Source organism: Rhinopithecus roxellana, chromosome 4, assembly GCF_007565055.1.
Source record: "Rhinopithecus roxellana isolate Shanxi Qingling chromosome 4, ASM756505v1, whole genome shotgun sequence".
NCBI classification, from domain to species: domain Eukaryota; kingdom Metazoa; phylum Chordata; class Mammalia; order Primates; family Cercopithecidae; genus Rhinopithecus; species Rhinopithecus roxellana.
This window is the reverse complement of record NC_044552.1, coordinates 84,299,185-84,320,462: the sequence shown is the minus strand read 5'-3', so window position 1 is coordinate 84,320,462 and position 21,278 is coordinate 84,299,185. Positions and strand designations below refer to the sequence as shown.

At 31.8% G+C, this 21,278-nt stretch overlaps 1 protein-coding gene across 50 annotated transcripts in view; it reads right to left on the bottom strand.

The window, feature by feature from the left end:
* Positions 1-21,278, bottom strand: part of RIMS1 (regulating synaptic membrane exocytosis 1) — a 510,553-nt gene that overhangs the window by 97,454 nt on the left and 391,821 nt on the right. For 34 of the 50 annotated variants that reach the window (XM_010371424.2, XM_010371432.2, XM_010371427.2 and 31 more), the window contains 2 exons: positions 20,189-20,301; positions 4,423-4,535 (listed from right to left, as the gene is read on the bottom strand). In XM_010371424.2, coding sequence (XP_010369726.2) covers positions 4,423-4,535; positions 20,189-20,301 — 226 coding nt within the window. Of the gene's footprint in view, positions 1-4,422; positions 4,536-15,921; positions 15,952-20,188; positions 20,302-21,278 lie in introns of all 50 variants that reach the window. The other 16 variants (XM_030929258.1, XM_030929265.1, XM_030929263.1 and 13 more) reach the window with 2 other exon arrangements.

The following is a 21,278-nucleotide window of genomic DNA, read 5'->3' as shown; positions in this document are numbered from 1 at the left end:
GACAATATGGTTTACCAGCAAATTCAGTTACATTTAATAACATGATTCTGACTGACACAATTCATTTTAATCAGATCTGTTTTCAATTTACAGGTGTATGTGCTAAAAACTCAATTATGTTTACAGAGTAAAATCTGAATTTAACACTGTTGCTGCATTACAAACACAACTTCTATATTGTTGGTTTTCTGAAACGCTGTGCTAAAAGAGAGATGCTATGTAATTATAGTTTCCAAATGTATTGGAATGATACCTTGCCCATGACAGAATATAAAGTATTCTCTGTTCTGGGTGTCAGTATTGTGCTGACACCCAGAGCAAATGCTCCCCTTATTTGATATTTGACAATATTAAGCAGTGTACACTAAAGCATATAGGTATGTGAATGTATATGAAAATATTTTTCCAACTAAAGTATTTTTAGTTGGAAATAAGCCAAAAGATGGCTTTACTTAAGCCACCTTTTCTTCAGCCTTTTTGTATACAGACCTTGGTTATTCCAGAAAGTGGACAAAAAGGGATTTCAAAAATTATGCCATAATAAATTGTTCTACATTGAGATAAAGAACAATCTATCATTCTGATATGATATCACAGTTTTAATCACATTATTTGAAGAAAGTGAAATACTTTTATATTCACTTTTAACTATTTAATATGTTAACATTTTAATCACTTTGAATTTCATAAGGCATGATCTGTTAAATTTCAAATATAACGATTTAATATTTTAATGCAAATACATAAAATATATTTTGAAGAACATAATTCCTCAGGAGGAATTTATACCGATCCTACAGAGGGAAAATAAGTCATTGATGTGAGAGAAATAATAAAATACTGCTATTCTTAGAAGTAAGTAGTAATAAACACTCTTCAGCTACCTACAAAACCCATCACATCACTCTTGGTTGCTGTTCCTGGGTTACAGAAACATAAACATTCTTTAAATTGTGAATGCCTAAATGTGAATTCACCTCTTATTATGAATTTCACTTCATCATTAAGGCATGTAACTCTGTATAACACCAATACAAGAAATAGAATGGTGACACATTTCAAGGATACCTAAGCAGCATTGTTATGCTTTTTCAAAAGCAAAGTTAGTGCTAATTCCTTACTCAGGATGGATGTTAGGGTCATTTAATCTTCTAAAAGAGGTACTAGGTTTCAAGAAGCATCTCAGGAATTATAGCTGTCTGACAATGTTTTGCCCTCAAAAAAGTCCAGCTCTACTAGTGGTTGATTAAAAGTATTTTGAGAATAGTTAACTAACTTCTGCTTGGCATAAATTTCAATTAAGGTTTGTAGCTTCATCCAAAATGTCAAATGGATTAAGATACTAAAAAAGAGTCAGTAAAAGAATAAAGTTCAAAATTTAATCAATATAAAATTTGTGCCAATACTGGCTCTTAATTATAGCCATAAAAATAGATCTTTGTAAAACAGTTATAAAATATTTGATGTAAAATAATAAAAATGAAAAAGATAATTTCTCAAGTATATGCAAAAGGTTTGAATTAACAAAAATGACTACTGAAAACAAAAAATTCTATTGTGTTAGTATATAATATAAATATTAGAGATGTGGAGAGTATTTTATCTTCTACTTGACATATAAGAAAAGGCTAATCATTTATTTTATCTTATATAATTTCCTATCCTATATTCTTACAAGTTTTTAAAGCTACCATATCTTTGATCTCATATTTAGCTATTATAATTTTATTTAACATAGTAGTATCTATTCAGTAAGAGTCATAGTACTATATCTGAAAGTAACAGGTTTTAAAATATTCAAATACAATAAGAGAGGGGAAAGGAAAAAGGGTGCCTGTGCATAGGAGGCAGGAAAGACAGAATATGCTAATTTAATTTTTATGTAAATTGAAAGCCACATGAGAACCTAGAGTAATGTGTTCATTTCAATGATATAAGTAGAACAAAGTCATTCCCTAAGTCCCAAATCCATTGTTCCAGGCCTCTTCACTATACGGAGAGGCTCTACTAATTTTAATACAAATTTTAATAAATTACCTCTTTGTTTCTGAGCCCCCATTTTCATAAATTTGGTAAATAAGTGAGCTGGAGTAGATTCTGAGGTATTTTCAAGTTTTTAACGTTCTGAGTCAGAGAATTTGGAGTCTGCCAAACGAGATACACCTACCTACCTTTGGTTTACCATGACTATTAGTGGGGGTTTAGACTTCTGAGTACTTCATTTTGTTGATTTTTTGGATCGACTAATTAATGATTAGAGTCCCAGCTCAGGATGATCCAGAAAGGCTTTCAGTATCTTACCCTGATTCTTTACTTGCCTCTTTTCTTGTTTCCTATACTGGCTCTACCTCTCCTTGCTGTTCTATTTGACCTAATCTTTTGAAATAAAGCTAAGAAACTGATAAAAACTGTCAGCTTAAAAGGAGCATTTCCAGTTTAAAGAAACTTTCAAATAACCGCATCCAACTGTAGAGGGAAAACAAAACCCCAAATTACCCTGCCTTCTAATTCTCACTGCATTTGTAGTAAGAAAACAAAAACAATGATGATATCTATGAAGACAGATAAATAGGCTGATTAGGTGATAATACCATAAATAACAAATTGCAGAGAAGATAAATCTGTACAGAGCTGAAATAGCCAATACTATGGGACATCAAGTCACTTTGCTTGCTATTTTTTTGGTAAGACTCTTAGGGAGTTGGGCATCACCAATCACAGTGACCCTCCGCACTGTATCATTTGGAAGCCCTTCTGCATCTAATCTAACACATAAAGTGACAGACTGTATCAAACACACATGCCTCTATGGCAGTCCTGGTGACAAATCGTATTTTGTAGCTACCTCTTTTCTTTTTTTTTTTTTTTTTCTTTAGTCACAGAATATCTGGAAAGATAATGAACCACTTCCACTGCTTAAAAATAAGTAGGTTTTTCTAGGTCCATATTTCAAGCTAATAATATTAATTTAGTGTAGTTTTATTTACTTTTGACTTCTAATAGCTTATTACTTCCAAAAGAGTTTGGTGATATTAAATTACAACAAAGGTCGACCTATAATGGCTGCTGCTACTTTTGTAGTATTCTATAAAGAAAAAAGGCTTTTAAATAAACCAGATAATATATTTGAAATTACTTTATAAAGAACAAAAATCTATGCTATTTTATTTAAAATTATCAGATATTAGCAGTTTATAAACTCCTTAGTGTTTCCTTAGAAAATATTATTGAAATAAAAATTAAATGCTTATTGGCACTTAAAACTGTGTAAATTTCAGTTTCTAGAAGTTTGAAATCAGTTACTTTTCTTACTAAAGGTAGAGCAATAAGAAATCTCATATTACATAATTTTTATCATTCACAAATATCAATAGTCAAATATCAATCCAAAGTTGTATTTAAGACTATAAATATATACCTTAATATCTTAAATGCAATATTTAAATGATGTTCAAGCAACAAAATGGCTTCATATATCTTGCTTATTTATGTAAATTTGACTAATGCTAATCAATCATCAAGTGATTTTAATATCAAATATTTATATATTTTTAGAAAAAAATCAAATCTAAGTTAATATTTCAATGAAGTTATATCATATGAAAATATCAAGAGGAAAGAGGGTTTTTTTTTTCTGGCTTTGGTAGAAATTATGATGCAGGACTATCATTTAATGATACCTTTTCTTATTTTATTTTATTTTTTTTTTAGATGCAGTCTCGCTCTGTCACCCAGGCTGGTGTGCAGTGGTGTGATCTCAGCTCACTGCAACTTCTGCCTTCCAGGTTCAAGGGATTCTCCTGCCTCAGCCTCCCAAGTAGCTGGGATTACAGGCGCACACCACCAAGCCTGGCTAATTTTTGTATTTTTCAGTAGAGATGGGGTTTAACCATGTTGGCCAGGCTGGTCTTGAACTTCTGACCTTAGGTGATGTGCCCACCTTGGCCTTCCAAAGTGCTGGGATTATAGGCGTGAGCTACCGTGCCCGGCCCAAATGATACCTTTTCTTTTTTTTTTTTTTTTTTTTTTTTTTGAGACGGAGTCTTGCTCTGTCACCCAGGCTGGAGTGCACTGGCCGGATCTCAGCTCACTGCAAGCTCCGCCTCCCAGGTTTACGCCATTCTCCTGCCTCAGCCTCCCGAGCAGCTGGGACTACAGGCGCCCGCCACCTCGCCCGGCTAGTTTTTTTTTTTTTTGTATTTTTTAGTAGAGACGGGGTTTCACCGTGTTAGCCAGGATGGTCTCGATCTCCTGACCTCATGATCCGCCCGTCTCGGCCTCCCAAAGTGCTGGGATTACAGGCTTGAGCCACCGCGCCCGGCCTACCTTTTCTTATATAATTCGGTGCTTTCTAATCCTGCCTGGTACAGACACTACACATTTTTAAAAGGGAAACTATTTGTTGGATACTACTAATTTTACCTTGGAATATTGCTCGCGATCAAGTTCTTGACTAGAACCAGACCCTGTTGTCTGCTTAAATCGATGCACTTTCATTTTCATCTGTCTTGTTCGCTCCTCCACTACTAAGCTTGCTGCAAAAACACATAATGGAAGCCTATTAAAACACATGAAGAACCTTTCAGGAACTGAATGGTTTAAGATTTCAATGCTTTTGAAATGACTTCAATAAAATAAAATTTAGAAATAACACATGATTAATAAATTAAACAAAATGCAGAATACATAGTACTAGCAACTGTTAATCTAAAGATGAACATGATTCAAATTACACAGAACGGGGAATGTAAATGTTAGTAACAAAATACACTCTATTTCTTGATTTTATATGACATATTTTCAATTTCCTTCATAAATGATTATGTGAAACCAAATTTAATTGTAAAAATATGTTTTCAATTTAAACAACTGTTTGTTGCATGTACATATATAGAGAAAACAAATATGCATACTTAAAACATCACACATATATGCACATGCTTACATGCATGCACACACCCACTTAACACCCTCGGCTAACAGTAGTCACCTAAAAATTGTTTTAAGAAGTATCTACTTTACTGAGGCGTTCTTATAAATCGTTAATTTCTGTCAGTGGCTTCTCATGACTTTGTCAGTCCTTAAAACGGATTTACTAAAAGATTAGCTCGCTATTTCTTACGGCTATATCTGGACCACATACATGAAATTTGTAAGTTTGATAATGAATACATGACTTTTAGCCCTTTAATTTATAATATGTAAAGAATGCTTTTAAGCTTTTATCAACCTCCTAAGTAGCAGAGGAGGGCAAGAATTGCAGCCTTTGATAAAGTATGAATTGTTCTTAAGTTAGAATCTACCATCAGCAACATCACTTCAAAACCTTGCCTTTAAATTTTGCATTTTTACAAATGAAGGAGAAAGAAACAGCTAAGGTACAGTCATGTGTAGGGTAAACGATTCAAAAGCGTATACTTACGTTGTATGAGACCTGTGTTTACTTTATACAACATTTGCCAACTTCCCAGACAACTCAACTTCTGCAACAAGTGTTCAGATTTTTAAGTTGTAGGGCTGTGTGTGTGTGAGTGCACGCGCGTGTATGTGTATGGAAAATTGTTTATTGGTGACTGATGTACTGGAAGCTTTTGCCAAGAGACTAACGGTTTACAAGCTAATGGAAATGTTGACATGTCTGATTGACTTGGCTGCTGATTTTATCTCTTACAAGGAGTTCATAAAGGCATTTGCTGACAATTTTTTTCATTGCAGTGACTAAATGTGGCCTACCATCCTTGATTATAAAACGCCAACACACACTTTAAAAAAAGAAATCAATCTGTAACTTTTATTGTGTTCAAGTGCAGACCAATAGCCCAAGAGAGAATAAAATTTGGAATTTGTGGCTAAGTGTTTTAATCATACTTTTAGCACTAAATTATAAAATGTTTCACTTTGTTTCAATTCAGTAGATAACCAATCTCAAATCCCTAACAACCCTTAGTTATGCAAACTAAGTAATGATACACCCCTGCTTTAATAATGTTGACTTCAGAGATAATAAATGGTGACTATTGTTACCATTACAGGATAGTTCATTGGAGAGCTTGAGAAATGTGATTCAGAAATTCATTACTTTGCTTTGAGTTTTGAGTAAGTCAAATGGACTGCAAATTTAGTTCTGCTCTATAATTAAAGCTTAAAGCAACTCAAAACAATCTCAATTTGCAATAAAAACAGACTTAAATGGTGTTAGCTTAACTATTCTCATAAAATGATATTAACTTCGTTTAAAACTATGTTGACACTGATTAGCCCACAGCTTTGCAACCTTTTAGTGCCATGTAATTTTCAGGGTAGATGGTTACTTAGACACTGATAATTATATCCCAATAGCTACTCGCCAGGAGCAGTCTGACACAGATCTACAGACTGAATCTTGCTAGGACAAAACTTCATTTCTCTAAACATTAATAGGATTACTTAGCTTATACTATGGCTGCACTTAAATCTTTATTTGCAAAATGTAAAACTAAATCATAAAAAGACAGTGGTAACATAACTAAAATGAATCTAAAAATGGTTCTAAATTATTTCATTTACCTCCCTCAAATCATTACTATATATTTACTCCCAATGAAGTTAAAACTGACCTTATTTAATCTGTGAAAGTAAAAAAAAAAAAAATCTCCAAATTAACATTATTATTCAAAATAATGAGTAGACTCCCTTGACTCTCCATCAAAGATGTAGTTGCTATGCTATCCTCACCGCTTGCTCTCGGATTCCAGCAACAAAACCAAAATGCCAATAGCTTACAATTATTTACTCTTAACAAAAAGCCAGATAATTACATAATATCACACACATTTTTGTAGTACTTTTCATTATTTCCCAGTGACATGTGCCTTAGTGCATATTCTGAAATAACTGTTTATACAAGTTATTGTGCTTCAGTAAAAGTTTTTTCATAATCACTGAAAAACCTTCAGTGTAAATGTGGAGATTCTTTAACTTTGCTAAAGATCTTACATGATTTCCATTTTTATTTTTCAACTATATATCTAGAATAAAATGACATTATTTCTGGATTACAGATGTGTTGAGCCAAATAATAAGATGAATTTATAAAATAAGATAATTACCACAAATTTGAACCAGAAGGCATGATTCCAATAAGTTATATGATTTATGTGGAGAATAGTAGTAATGATTAAAAGTTAATTGAAAGGTGATTGTCTTTCTAGTATCTTAGTATAAGTAAAATTAACTAACACAGTTAAAATATCTTCCTTTAAAAAAAGACTACTATCATTAAAATTTTTATATTATTTTAACAATTTTAAACCCAAGAGCAAAACTAAAATAGTAAATAAAATATTTTCCAATTATCCCACAAATCCTAGCATTACATTCACATTTTAGGAACATTCTGAACGTTAACAGTATTGTAAACTAACTAAATAATTAAAATGCCAGTTGCTATTTCTTTATAGAACATTTACAACTGGGAGGCTATGGGATTTTTATTTTTAAAAATTTCATAAATGCCACATAATCAAGAGCTAAATAATACCTCTCATTTCTTACAAGAAATATAATTACCATGCAATTTCATTTAGTTTTTTAATGAAAATTTAGCTCATGTATAATAAAGTCAAAAGGATATTTACTATAGACTATATTTCAGCATTAATTATAGATTTTGTGATTATATATCAAAATGTATGTATCCTAGTTCCTCAGATGTAATATTGCAATTTTATAAAAATGGGTTTGAAGGGTTGAAATATTTCACTATAAGGTACAAACTGAATTGTGTCTTATGTTTTAAAAAATGGTACTTTCAAAAAGCACATATTAGTTTACAAAAATGTATATATTGAATAAGATCCATTTATTTATTCCAACTTTATATACATTGTTCTTTCCAAACTGTGGCTTTTTTAAATAATTAATCTATGTATGTCACAAATCAATTCAATGTTAAAATTAAGAAAGTATAAAACTGAAACTTATTTTTAAGAGTTAAATGAAAACCATATTTGTGAAATAATTTCTTGCCTTCTAAAGCTCAATAAGAAAGAATCTGATTGGAGTATGGAAGATAAGAAAAGCAAATATAATTTACAAAGTACTCTAATTATCACAATTTTCAAATGGAAAGTATTAGTATTAAAAATAAAGATATTAAAATAACTACTTCTCTTTTCACATTCTTTGCTAAGGATTCCTAATTGAGTGTTATCAATGAATGATCTTTAACAAATCTATGAAGAAACTAAAATCATTCGATAATCTTGTTTGTCCTATATGCATTTTTCTAGATCTGTCCCTTTCATATTATTAAAAGGCCTATTACTCTAAAAATACCCTCAAAAATCTTTAATAAATCTTCCCTAATCCATCATTTAAAAATTTCTATAATATAACATCCTTCAAAGAGATAATGTAATTTTCTAGGAAACCTCTTTGACATCACATATTTGTAATTTGCTTTAAAATATTGTAAATTTTATAGTTATATGTAATTTAGGACCATTATAATTTAAACTTGCATTAATATATTTAAAATATTATTTATAAATTTAATTTATATAAAAATAAATTTGGATCTCAAAGTTCCTTAAATCTTTCACATTTCTCTCTATGCTCCTTGAAATTAAAATGAATTTGAAATTTCAAATGTTTGTGTTTGTAGGCAAAAAATAATTTATATTAATATATTGGTAAACCTAATATTTTTAAGCATTAGATGAAATATGACTGTAAAAGGACAGAAATAAGTAGAACTTTTATAATATTAAAATATTAATGTAAAAATTATTTTTTAACAAGTTCAGCTCATATATGTATCAAAGTTGACACATGATAACATCTGGACAGGATATTTAAGCCTGTCTAGTTAACTAAGATGTGCTATCATATGTTATGAATGAAAAAATTAGCGCCTCTGCTTATTCGCTGCATAGCAACACAATGAGAGTTCCATGATAGTGCAGTCCCATTCTTGCTCTAGTAATCTCTCAGGAAGAGCATGATAAATGATCGCTTATTTGGAAGTTGTCAGGTAGACTGAAGAATATAAATGACACACCTCCTATGTCTCAGTTATTGACTGCAGCGAAAATAAAAAAGCTGAGATTAACAAGAAAAGATGAAAAACGTTTAGCTAATTGAATCAGTATAGACTATACCAAGACTTAATAGGAAGATCAGATCTCAAATATTTAATGTATAAACTATGTCTTAAAATATATCAAGAAAGATGGTTTATTTGAAAATTCAAAAATACAATACTAGTCTCCGCTCACAGTTTTTTTTAGACTTCAGAGAAACAGGAATTGTTTGTGGATAAGCATTCTGCATATACTTGGAATAAATGTGGCAAAATAGTAAGAACCTAGGAATGGGAATTACTAGGCATAGATTACAGTCCTAGATCCATCACCATTCATCAGTTCCTCAATGTTCCTTTGATCAATTCCTGATATATCCCTCCATTACAGAGTTTTTATCTGTAAAAAGAAGAGACTGCTCAGAGAACCCTTCAACAGTTGTAGTCTATGATTCTATAGTATTTCAATAGGGTATTGTTAAAATATTTATTTTTTCTTATTTGCAAAAAATAGGAATCTCAATGACTTTGTCTCTTGCTTTATTACCTAATTTCCAGCATTTTAAAATTTGCCAATTTACTATAGGTGTTATGAGAAAAAAAAATCACCAGTTGTATTTTACACCACTATTTTCTATCATGTTCTTTTCCCAATTTAAAAAAATATCTGTTCAGGATTGATTCCAGGAACCCCCCACCACATGTACCAAAATTCACGGATACTCAAGTTTCTTATACAAAATGGCATAGTATTTGTATATTACCTAAGCACCCCATCTCATATACTTTCATCTCTAGGTTACTTATAAGAGCTAATACAAGGAAAATGTCATGCAAATAGTGCCTATATGCATTTTTCTAAATCTATCCCTTTCATATTATTAAATGGCTTATGACTTAAAAACATCTCAAAAATCTGTTATACTGTATTGTTTATAGAATAATGACAAGAAAAAATGGTCTGTACATATTCAGTACAGATGCAACCAATCATTTTTTCCCTGAAAGATTTTTGATTCATGGTTGGTTGAAGCCACCATTGTGGATCCACACCATGGATGCTGTGGGCCAACTGCAATGTTTTATTTTCATGTTGATCCTTATTTCTGGAGTCATGCAAACATAGTGAGACACTTTGATGTAATGCATATCCAACTTCCACATTTTGACACATATACATATATATACTATAAATAAAGATTAAATGTTTAAAATATTTTGACTACCTAGAAATGCCCTAGTTTGGGCACATTTTCTTGGAATAAAATGACCCCTTTCAACTTGCAAGTGTAAAAATGTTCCAAGTAGTCTCCCTTTTTGTCTTATATAATTCTCTCGGATGTTAAGGATTATGCTATAATAATGTAAACAATAAAAGAATATCTACCCAGCATCTACCAATAAAATAAACATCTACCCATCATCTACCAATAAAACATACATCTACCAGCATGAGAAACAGAAAATGCAATAAGTGAATAACACATAAGTGAAAATACCACATTGCCTTATTGACTTTTAAAGCAAAGTTCCTATGCTTAGATAAGTGAAATTGAACATTGGCATTGGCGAAAGAGGCAATTTGTATATATAATCACTCAAGTCTCACTGCAGCCAAAACTACAAGACCATCTCCTGTTTTAGCGTACTTATGCCCATCGAACTATCTAAAACGAAGCTCAGGATGTCCAACTCCAGACATAATTTCTCAATGTAAAAACTGCCAATTCCCAGAGTGTCACTGAAAACACTAGTCATTGACAAGTAAGAAAGTCAGGCTCTTATAAAAGAATTTGTTACATACCTTGTCCTTTAGGGTTACACAAAGTTAAACAGCTTTTAAAAGCATGTTTAGGTTTTGAGAGTGAACACTATCTCCCATAAGATGCACTTCAAATACAATTTTTATAAAAAGCAACCTGTGTAATTAAGCCTTCTTTGGGGATAACAAAACCAATCACAGAGGAAGTCATGTTGTTTATACCAAGTGATATCTGAAATATTTAGCCATAATTTCTCATTACTCCAATAATACTAATGGATACAGAATCTATCCTGAAAGACTTGATTGGCATAATTCTGCTAAATTCAAATTTGATTTTTGAAAGTCTTTTCTTGTGTTTTACAATATTTGGGGAACATATACAACTTCAGAGAAAATACATCAAAGAGCCCGTTCATGGTTAGACATCCGTTCTCCCTCAATTAGGTCTCTCTTCCAAGTTGCGTCTTGGTTAATATGTGTTAAAGCCTTTGAAGCTTTAAAAGCCTGTGATACTATAAATAAACACATCTGAATCACCAAATGGGAAAACAGGGTCAAAAGCATTACTTCTGAATTTTTCTTTTCTTTTCTTTCTTTTTTTTTTTTTTTTTGAGAGGGAGTCTTGCTTTGTCGCCCAGGCTGGAGTGAAGTGGCCGGATCTCAGCTCACTGCAAGCTCCGCCTCCCGGGTTTACGCCATTCTCCTGCCTCAGCCTCCCGAGTAGCTGGGACTACAGGCGCCCGCCACCTCGCCCGGCTAGTTTTTAGTATTTTTTAGTAGAGACGGGGTTTCACCGTGTTAGCCAGGATGGTCTCGATCTCCTGACCTCGTGATCCACCCGTCTCGGCCTCCCAAAGTGCTGGGATTACAGGCTTGAGCCACCACGCCCGGCCTACTTCTGAATTTTTCTAATCAATATGCTTAACCCTCTGGGTTCCTGAAGTTTAAAGAGAAGGCTTGAATGACAATATACTTATGAGATTGTGCAAAAAAAAGAAATGGATAAATTACTTTTCCTAATGGAGCTCTAAATATTATGAGTAAATATTCTTAAAGATTCATAGTAAGTGTTCAGGAGAAGCAATGCCCAGGAATATTAAGAAACTTGTATTTTCAAAATCTTAACACACAATAACAGAAAATGATTCACCTGGCCCAATATGCATCTACCATTAATAATAAAAATGTAAATAAAACTGAGACCTTTGCTACTTAATGACAGTTAAAAGAAAGCTGATTCTGAAAAATGCAAAAATTGGTTTACTTATTTTAAAGAGTACATAATTTGTTCTTAGAGTGTTTCACAACCACAGCACGCTACTGAAATGTGCTTATTTTTATTTATACAACTGTACAAAAAATTACTAAAATTAATATTTTTCACTTCTTTACTTGAATTCCACTAAAGTTAATGCTCATAACTTTCACGGAAAATATAGTTTGCATAACTTAGCATTCAAACTGTTCTTACCGACATTTAAAGAAGGAAAGCACAGTTAACTTATTTGAGAACTTATTAAAGAAACCTGGTACTTAAAAATATAGTTGACTAGAGACAATCCTAATGATCTAGTTATAATCTCTAAGATCTAGTTACAATAATCATTACATATTTTATTAGTGAAATAGAAAAGCAAAAAGGACCAAAATGCTATTTCTTTTGTTCCTATAAATAATTTACTTACTTTAATTGCCTTTCATTCTCCATGTGTATAAATTACACACCATTATGATAAAGGAAATTCATATTTGTAGAAAAGATAATATGATGTGTTTTGTTATGATTCAAAATTGCTCCCAAGAGCCAAGAACTTAATGCATTTTAAAAATTCTATCTAAAGGCATATAAATCATAAATTTATTATGACAATAACATTTTTTCTCACCTTGAAGTCATTTAATTTCTGGTTCAGTTTTGATCTTCTTATATCATTATTTCGATGCCCCCAAACTACATTCATGGGCTCTTTAAAACTGTCCAAGAAATGTAGCAGAGAGGGAAAAATTGGCTTACTTTTAGAATGAATAATTTAAAATAGGCCTATAAAGCAGTTTGTGAAGACTAAAATGATATGGTCTTTAATCTGTCAACATAAAAGAGGGAGTTAAAACATAAACAAAGTACTATGAACATTTATAGTTCCTTGGTTAACTTTTCAAGCCAAAGGATGTGTTATCTTCGTTAACTTTGTTAACTTTCAAGCCAAAGGATTTGTTATCTGTATGGCAATTGGAGGAGCAGGCCAAATGTAGAAGGTTTAACTGAGAGATGCAAAACTGAATCAATAAGGAAAGGGAGGAAAAACTAAGTGGGCCTCTCCAAAATCCCAGTGTTGAGTGGTGATTGTTACAGGAACATTGTGTGGGGCACAGAACATGGGCTGTGGATTTAAAATCTGGTTTTGCCTCACAGCAGCTTTGTTACCTTTGGCATTCAACTTAAGCCCTTTCCCTCTATTTTAATAAAATGGGGTGAAAAAAACATTTCTTGCAGTTGTATATGTGTTACTATAATTATGTGGTGATGCATGTAAAGCAGGTACTCAGTAAATGCTGTCTGAATGTTGAAGAGCCTACAGAGCAAAGTGGATGAGAACAAGTTCCCTGGAGAGGGATTTCTGTCTCGTTTCCTATTCTATCATTTATAAAATGAAATATTGACTGATAAGGTGCCAAGTTTTTAATCTAACTTTTAACTTTTCAGCGGGAAAATAAGCATACTAATAGATCTCAGGTGGTTGTGAAAATATAATGAGATAAATATGTAACACTTTTAGTAGAGTCACTGACATATAGTAAGTGTTCAATATAGCCTATCTACCATTAGTAATGTTTTCAGTATTTTACACTTCTCTTTATGTGACTTTACAAACATATGCTGGAAAATTAATAGACTGGTTCCCTACAGGGTAACCAACCATCCTTGTTTGCTTAGAAGTGTCCCAGTTTTAGCACTGAAAGTCTTGCATCTTGGGAAAACTCTCCGGCCCTGACAAACTGGAACCACTGGTGGTCCTACAAGTTCATCCATAGTTAATCAAAAAAAACCGTGACTAATGAACCCCTTATCTTGTGTATTGGTCTTCATTTATCCGGGATTTACTCACAATAACCTGAATTCTCTAATAAGAGAGATCCCAGCAAAGGTAAACTTCAGCTCACAGAAGTGGGATTTCTATGCTGTGAACTTTTCCTTTCTTTTGGTTTATGTGAGCTTAAAATATGATTTTAATGAAATTCCTTGAGCTTGCTTCTATCCTTTCGAGGTTTTGAGAGCCATGTTCAGTGGCTAAACTGTGTCATCTTAAATCCCTAAAGAGAGGTGCAGCATCCTTTTTCTGACCTATACCTTGCTGAATGCATTTTGGGATGTGCTTCTTTGGTTGTTTCTAAAAATGTGGTCTATTCTGTGAGGCATTTCTACATCCTGTTTCCAAGGAATGCTTGGAGGGGTGATGACACCTCTCAGCCAGGACACACTGACTGTATAAAAACATAAATTGACATGCTCTGCAGAGAGGCCCTAAATGTGCATATTTCATGCAGACTTTAGGTTATACTTATGGATTTTGTTTTGTTTTATTTAGCTAGGTACAGCTTTTCCTGGTAATATATATAGGAAAGAACTCTAAATGAAGAATTATTATATTTTTCTTTCTTTTGGATAAAGGAATTAGGTCATGGCCATTTCTAATATGAATTTAATACTTTTAGCACACCAAAATTTATCTTGCAAATCCAACTACATTCTTCTGCACTTAAGCAAAATTACATTGGTCATTCTTGTACTACTGAATCTAATGTTGTGCTTCCAATATCTGACGTAAAAATGCAGGATGGCTAGAAATCTATGCAAAATCGATGGCCAAAACATCTTGATCTCATTGAATTTTTAAATTTTTAATTATGTATTGCCTAACATATCAGACACTATGCCAGAATAATATATATGTATAGTGCCTGAATATAAATATTGTTAGATACATTTTTATAAATACAGATTAAATATGTAATTGAAAATGTTCTCTTTGTAATACTGAGATACATAATGCATAACTAGATACACTAAGAATGAGAAATAATATATTTGGGATTTGTACTTACTAAAATAGGATACACCAACATGTAGTGGAAAAGGTCAAAAGTAAAAAGATCTGGGTTTGTAGTCTACTACTGAAGAGCAGTTTGGGCAAATGTCATAATCTCTCTGAACTTGTTTCCTTATTCATAAAATAGGAATGATGTTATTTTCAGAACTAGCTTTGCGTTAATTTGTCGTTACTATGGGCAACAAATTAATTCAATTGTTAGTCCACTTTCAAATATTGAGAAAATGTACTTTTATTAAATTATACAGAATTACATAATTATTAAATATAATTAACCTTATCACATTGAGCTGAAAACGTATGTTCAAATAGTTAATCATCAGGCCAACAGCAACTCTGAACAGAAAATGGTGTGGGCAGCATATGACTGTGGGGGGAATCCTGCAACCTATTTGAAATTCAAGTGCAAAGACCAAAGACCAAAAATGCTGAATGGTTTTCCTCTCCTATGACTCTCAGAAAGATAAAATTAATGGGTATTTTAACAGTATTGAGGCAAACCAAAGTAACATTTAGGCAGCAGCTTCTCGGATGTATGACTGCAGCCAGAGCTAGAACATTGACTAAGGTTACTGCTATCTGGAAAGTAAAATCCAGAGATTTTCTACTTTTACCAGGTATCACCCTAAATAGAAGAATTAAATCTTTTATCGATGAGAGAAGGGGAATGCAAATAAACAGAAACAAAGAAAATGTCATTTTCCAAGGACAGTTGTTTTCTAGTTGTCAGTGTAGATAAATTAAAAAAAAAAAAACATTAATTTTAAATAATTTTTTTAAAAAAACATTAATTTTAAAGTAATCTCTTTGATGTAAACATAGAAAATGAAATAATTAATATCAAATACACTACAAAGTCATTTCAGGAAAATAGCTACCTGTTAATTTTGCTCATTATTTCAATAAATACAATTATATAACTCTTGTATATTATTATTTTTAAAAGTAACAATATTAAATGGTTAAAAAGTTATGTTTATATTTACCTTTTGTGGAAGAGTTATATGTTTCTTGTTCTTCAATGAATTAAATGCACATAATGATGGAAACAAAAGAAAGAAATCAGCAAATTTATAGTTAGACATGGAAATGTGAATTAACACAATGGCATGAATAATTAAAATGCATAACATATAATGTGACATGATAAATTGCAATGAAAAACCATGAGTTCCCAAATATGGTACTAAAATTAATCAAAGAAAGAATGAATACAGCAATTTAAAGATTTAAAATGAAACAAAAACATTGGGAAATTAGCATGTTTGGCATTTGAAAAATATATTCTGTATTATTTTTTCTTTCCTTTTAAGAGCTGTATAAAATTTCAGTACCAATTTTATTAAAACATTTCAAATCCATTGTGATTTTTGTTGGAAAAGTATTTAAAAGCATACTTAATTTTCATAACAAAAATTTTTATCATTTCAAAAATGAAAGTTCATATGATAAAGGCTCATATGATAAAATGAAATTTATTTTTTTATCTGATAAATAAAAAATGAATTCCATTTTTACACTTTGTTTGCACCATGGAAACTATTCTGTAACACTTTCCACATGAAAGAAAATTCTAATTTAAGTAATCCTTTCTTTCTTCTCAAATTAATTACATTAAAATACACCAAAGTAAAATTAGTTGTTTTGTAGAGACTATACTTCTTAGACATTTTATAAGGCTTTATATCCACCTCTTTGTTTTGTACTATTTACAGAGGACTAATGGCCTGTTTCTATATTCTTGAGGAGGAATATCATTGGAGTTTTAGGTAGGTGATATAATAATGGAAGATATAAAACATAACTAACACATCATTTACTGTTAGTTTGTGAATGATCTCTAAATACTTCTTTAAAAGATCCAGTTGAGCACAAAAAAAGTTACTGGTTGGTTTCAGAAATCCATTTTTATACAACCAAATAAGCTGTCTTCAGCCTTACTATACATAAGGGATATGCTGGGATATCGTGTTGAAATATAACCTGAAAAACGCTGTGGAAGTCTTTGCTTTCAATTATCACATACCATTAGAGTTACTTAAATTATAAGGCTACTTTTCCTTTTCTTTTCTTTTCTTTTCTTTTTTTTTGAGGCGGAGTCTCGCTCTGTCGCCCGGACTGGAGTGCAGTGGCCGGATCTCAGCTCACTGCAAGCTCCGCCTCCCGGGTTTACGCCATTCTCCTGCCTCACCCTCCCGAGTAGCTGGGACTACAGGCACCCGCCACCTCGCCCGGCTAGTTTTTGTATTTTTAGTAGAGACGGGGTTTCTCCGTGTTAGCCAGGATGGTCTCGATCTCCTGACCTCGTGATCCGCCCGTCTCGGCCTCCCAAAGTGCTGGGATTACAGGCTTGAGCCACTGCGCCCGGCCAAGGCTACTTTTTCAAGTACTCTACCTCAATAATCTGTATTGTGATCACCTCTTTGTTTTTCCCCTAAATCTACTTTAACATAATCAGGCTCTATGTAGCAAACAGGCTAGCACTCTCAATTTTTAAAATAAACTTTAAAACACCTTTTCAAAAATTGAGTAAACATGTCTTTTCAAACGATATGTTAGCCTTTAAGAGATACTGCCTTTATGGTATAAAGAGAGAGTAGTATATTTGATTTACAAAAAACAAAAACAAAAACAAAAACAAAAACATACTTTCAGTGAAACAGTCAAATTGTCCCAGCATACATTCCAAAATCAGTAACGTAGATACCTGTACCCAGAAACTGTGTATGAATAAAATTATTTTATAAGTGCCTCAAGAAGGAGTATCAGTATCTAGTAATCTAAACCATCTGAAATATTTGTTCTTACCAATCAGCTGTTTATCAAATTATTTTCTAAACAGAAAACCACCCTTTGTTAAAAATAAAGAAAAAATGGGAAGGAAGTTAAGTGCAGTAGGGGCTTAATCAATTGTAATAGACTGTGGTCAGCATTAATTTTCATGGGAGATGGAACTAAAGTTTAACAAACAATATCGAAAGAATAAAATGACATAATTCTATAGCCTTAAGAACAACAATAAAATCAATCTTAAATAGAACATGCTAAATCCTATCTAACTCATACATCAAATTAAAATTTACTTTTATAAACATATTTTAGGACAAACAAAGCTGTCATGTGAACTGTTCATTTTGAAATAGAATCATAAAAAGATGATGGCAGACAGTATGATCATTTACCAAAAGTCCCAAAGCACATATTTATATCATAAAAAAAACACCAAGTCTCTTTTATTTATAGGACATTTATATATATATAAAATACATGTTTGTTGTCACATTTTTAAAAAGCTGTACGTATATAACTCTAAAGATCATATATTTCAGGAAACTCAAATAACCAAAATGTTTATTAGTGTATTTGTCATATTAAATATCAAAATAACTCCACCAATGTAGTCATTCCCTTCTTCCCACCTTAATTCAATCCTTACAAATTGATGATTTCTCTGAAAGACAACTGTGAATACGAATATCATAAACAGTAACATTGATATTAACAATAGAACATGAGCTTTTTTAAAAAAACCAAAATCCAACGTACAATACAACTGATTTTGTGGAAGCAATTCTTATTTATACAGAAATAATGAAATAATGTAACCACAATCTCACTATAGGAGAGTTATATGTAGTACCCTTATATGCTTTTGAACTCATAAAATGTTTTATTTGCAACTGGAGGAAATGCAAAGAATTTTAGGAGCACACGAGTTTTGGAATATCAATCTTTAGTAAAATATGATCAGTAACACCGACTTTGTAACTAAACACCCACATTTGTAGTTGTTTCAGTTGTGCAACAGGAGCTCATGAATAGATACGTTAAATAAACACCAACTTTTGTTTTAAAAAATAAATTTTAAAACAATTTCATCTGGGTTATTGCCAGATTAATTATGAATAATTTTAAAATGTTTCCAGAGAGGAGAGGAAAAATGTTAAACATGTCAATTAATAATTCCAATGAATTAACTGCTATTTTAAAAAAGAAAGTCAGAGTTTCACAACGCATCGTATTTTCATGGTTCACTAAATGAAAACCCTTTTAGCAACCCTGAAAACTAAAGCATGGAGTATCAATAGAATGTATTTTTAAAAATATAAACTCAAGAGTTTATCACACCAGTGTTCCTCTATTAATAAGTTGATACCTTTAAAAATCTACACTAATTTTCCTATAATCAAGTATTCTGCATGGCAATCTATGCCACATCAGTCTTTGAAACAATGCATTTACCTTCTGAGATCTTTAACATTTCTGTGATATATTCAGTAAAGCACTTCAGTTAAGTGAGAAAAACAAGTACCCCTGTACCCTCAATATAAAATGAAATGCAAGTTTTCCATCAGCAACAATAACACTGCTGAAAAAAATAATCAAAGTGTTAACCTTTCAGTTGTTTCACAGGGATGAAGGTTTTTAATAAATATCTTAAAAATAATTCTATTACATTTATATTACAATCCCAAAGTAGAAATTATTTTAGTAAATTGCTTACCAAATCCCTGATTAAAAATATGTGATAAAAAATAATGATACAAATCATTTCACCTACTAAGATATGTGATAGCACTTTGGGTCACACGAAGAATACTACTTTAACCTAGTGTCTAAAACATCTAGCTCGGGTAGTTTAGAGAATTTAGTTTCTACTAAAATCAGACTGTATACATTCTCTCTCTCTCTCTTTCTTTGTTGCTCAGAAAATGAAGCAATAATATATGCATAAAATAAGAAAATCTTTAAGCAATATGAATTGCTGAAGACACTAAAACATGTGTTTTGTCATTTTTTTCATCATCAAACATATTAAAATATAGGCTACTGCTAATCAAGTTAAATGAAAAAAATAGTAAAGGATTCAGAATGATTTAAGTTTAATTTTTAAAACATATTTTTAAAGGTAAAATATTCTTTTAACACATAAAATGCCATATTGTACTGCGATTTTAAAATTTTATTTTCTTCCTTTGTCCCTTTGGAATAAGATGTTTCTACGCCTCCATCCCTTCTGTTAAATGATCATCTAAAATTCATTCATCCAGCAAAACTCACTCAGCAAAAATTGTGTGCATGCCATGAACCACTGTCACTAGGTGTTGGGGATAAAGACTGTAAGAAAATTAAATTTTTAGGATTCAGCAAACTATATATAATCAAAATACTATTCATTTAATAAAAGGGGTATAAATAGAGGTGGTTCTCAAATCCAAGATTTTTGGACAATGATCTCTCTTTATCGGATACCTTGTTCTATACTGCCGCTTCTCACTGGCACTTGTGGGAGCTGTCTTCCCCTACGACTGCTGAACGATGTGTCTGCTGGAGGAGATTGTGTTGGACTTCTCTGTCGGTGCATTCTGCAGGCAAAAAGCAAAGTGGGCATGAAATAACGAAATCCCAACGTGGTCTGACAAAAATCTTTCCTCCTTTCTGTTACTATTAAATTAGACATAACCCCCCTCACTGGGCCAATGGGAGCAGAATCAAACACTTTTTATGATATGTATAAATGGAATACTACAAAAAAGGGTTAAATGAGATAGGGCAATGTGCACCACACACAGTTCTACATAATGAATTCTTAAACTGAGCAGAATTCAATTCACTTATTTTCATTAACTTTCTATTAAGTTGTTCTACCTGGGCAAGTTACTCAGTTTCGGCATTACTGAACCAAATATATCTAATTACAGCCTCTGATCTTAACAACATGGATAAGTGAGGTAAGAAAGGCTGTTGCCTAAACTGCTACTGTTAAGTTGATCTAGACTACAGAATTATTTATAACTGATAAGAATTCTAGCTGCAGACTTTTATAAATTACCACTCACTTGTACTTTATTTCTAAATAGGAACAAATTTGAAAGATACTTAAAATAATCCTGGACACATGTTATGAAATACACTGGTGCTAACATTAAAATTACAAATAAAAATTTGAGAAGTGAGCAGATGTATTACTACTGCCCAGGATTATGCGGACTTCCATCTGTTGGCATTTAAACACTTTTCAAACTAAAGAACTTTAACACATTTTAACACTTTAATGAACACATATAAAAGATTCTTAAAATTTCCTCTTATGCTTTCTAAAGTAAGCACAAATTTAATTCCAGGTAACTCATCATAAAAATTTCACATAATTAAAAAAATTATATATGAATATGCCACAAACAGATGAAAGGACATAACACAGCCAAATTTAATTTTCAATGAGAGCTAACTGCAGAAACTATAGAATACCACCAGCACAGTGAAGATAGATGCAAGTAAAAGAGGATGTGGGAGAGATTTAAGTGTCACAAAGAAAGGATTAAAAGTTATGGTGTCAAAA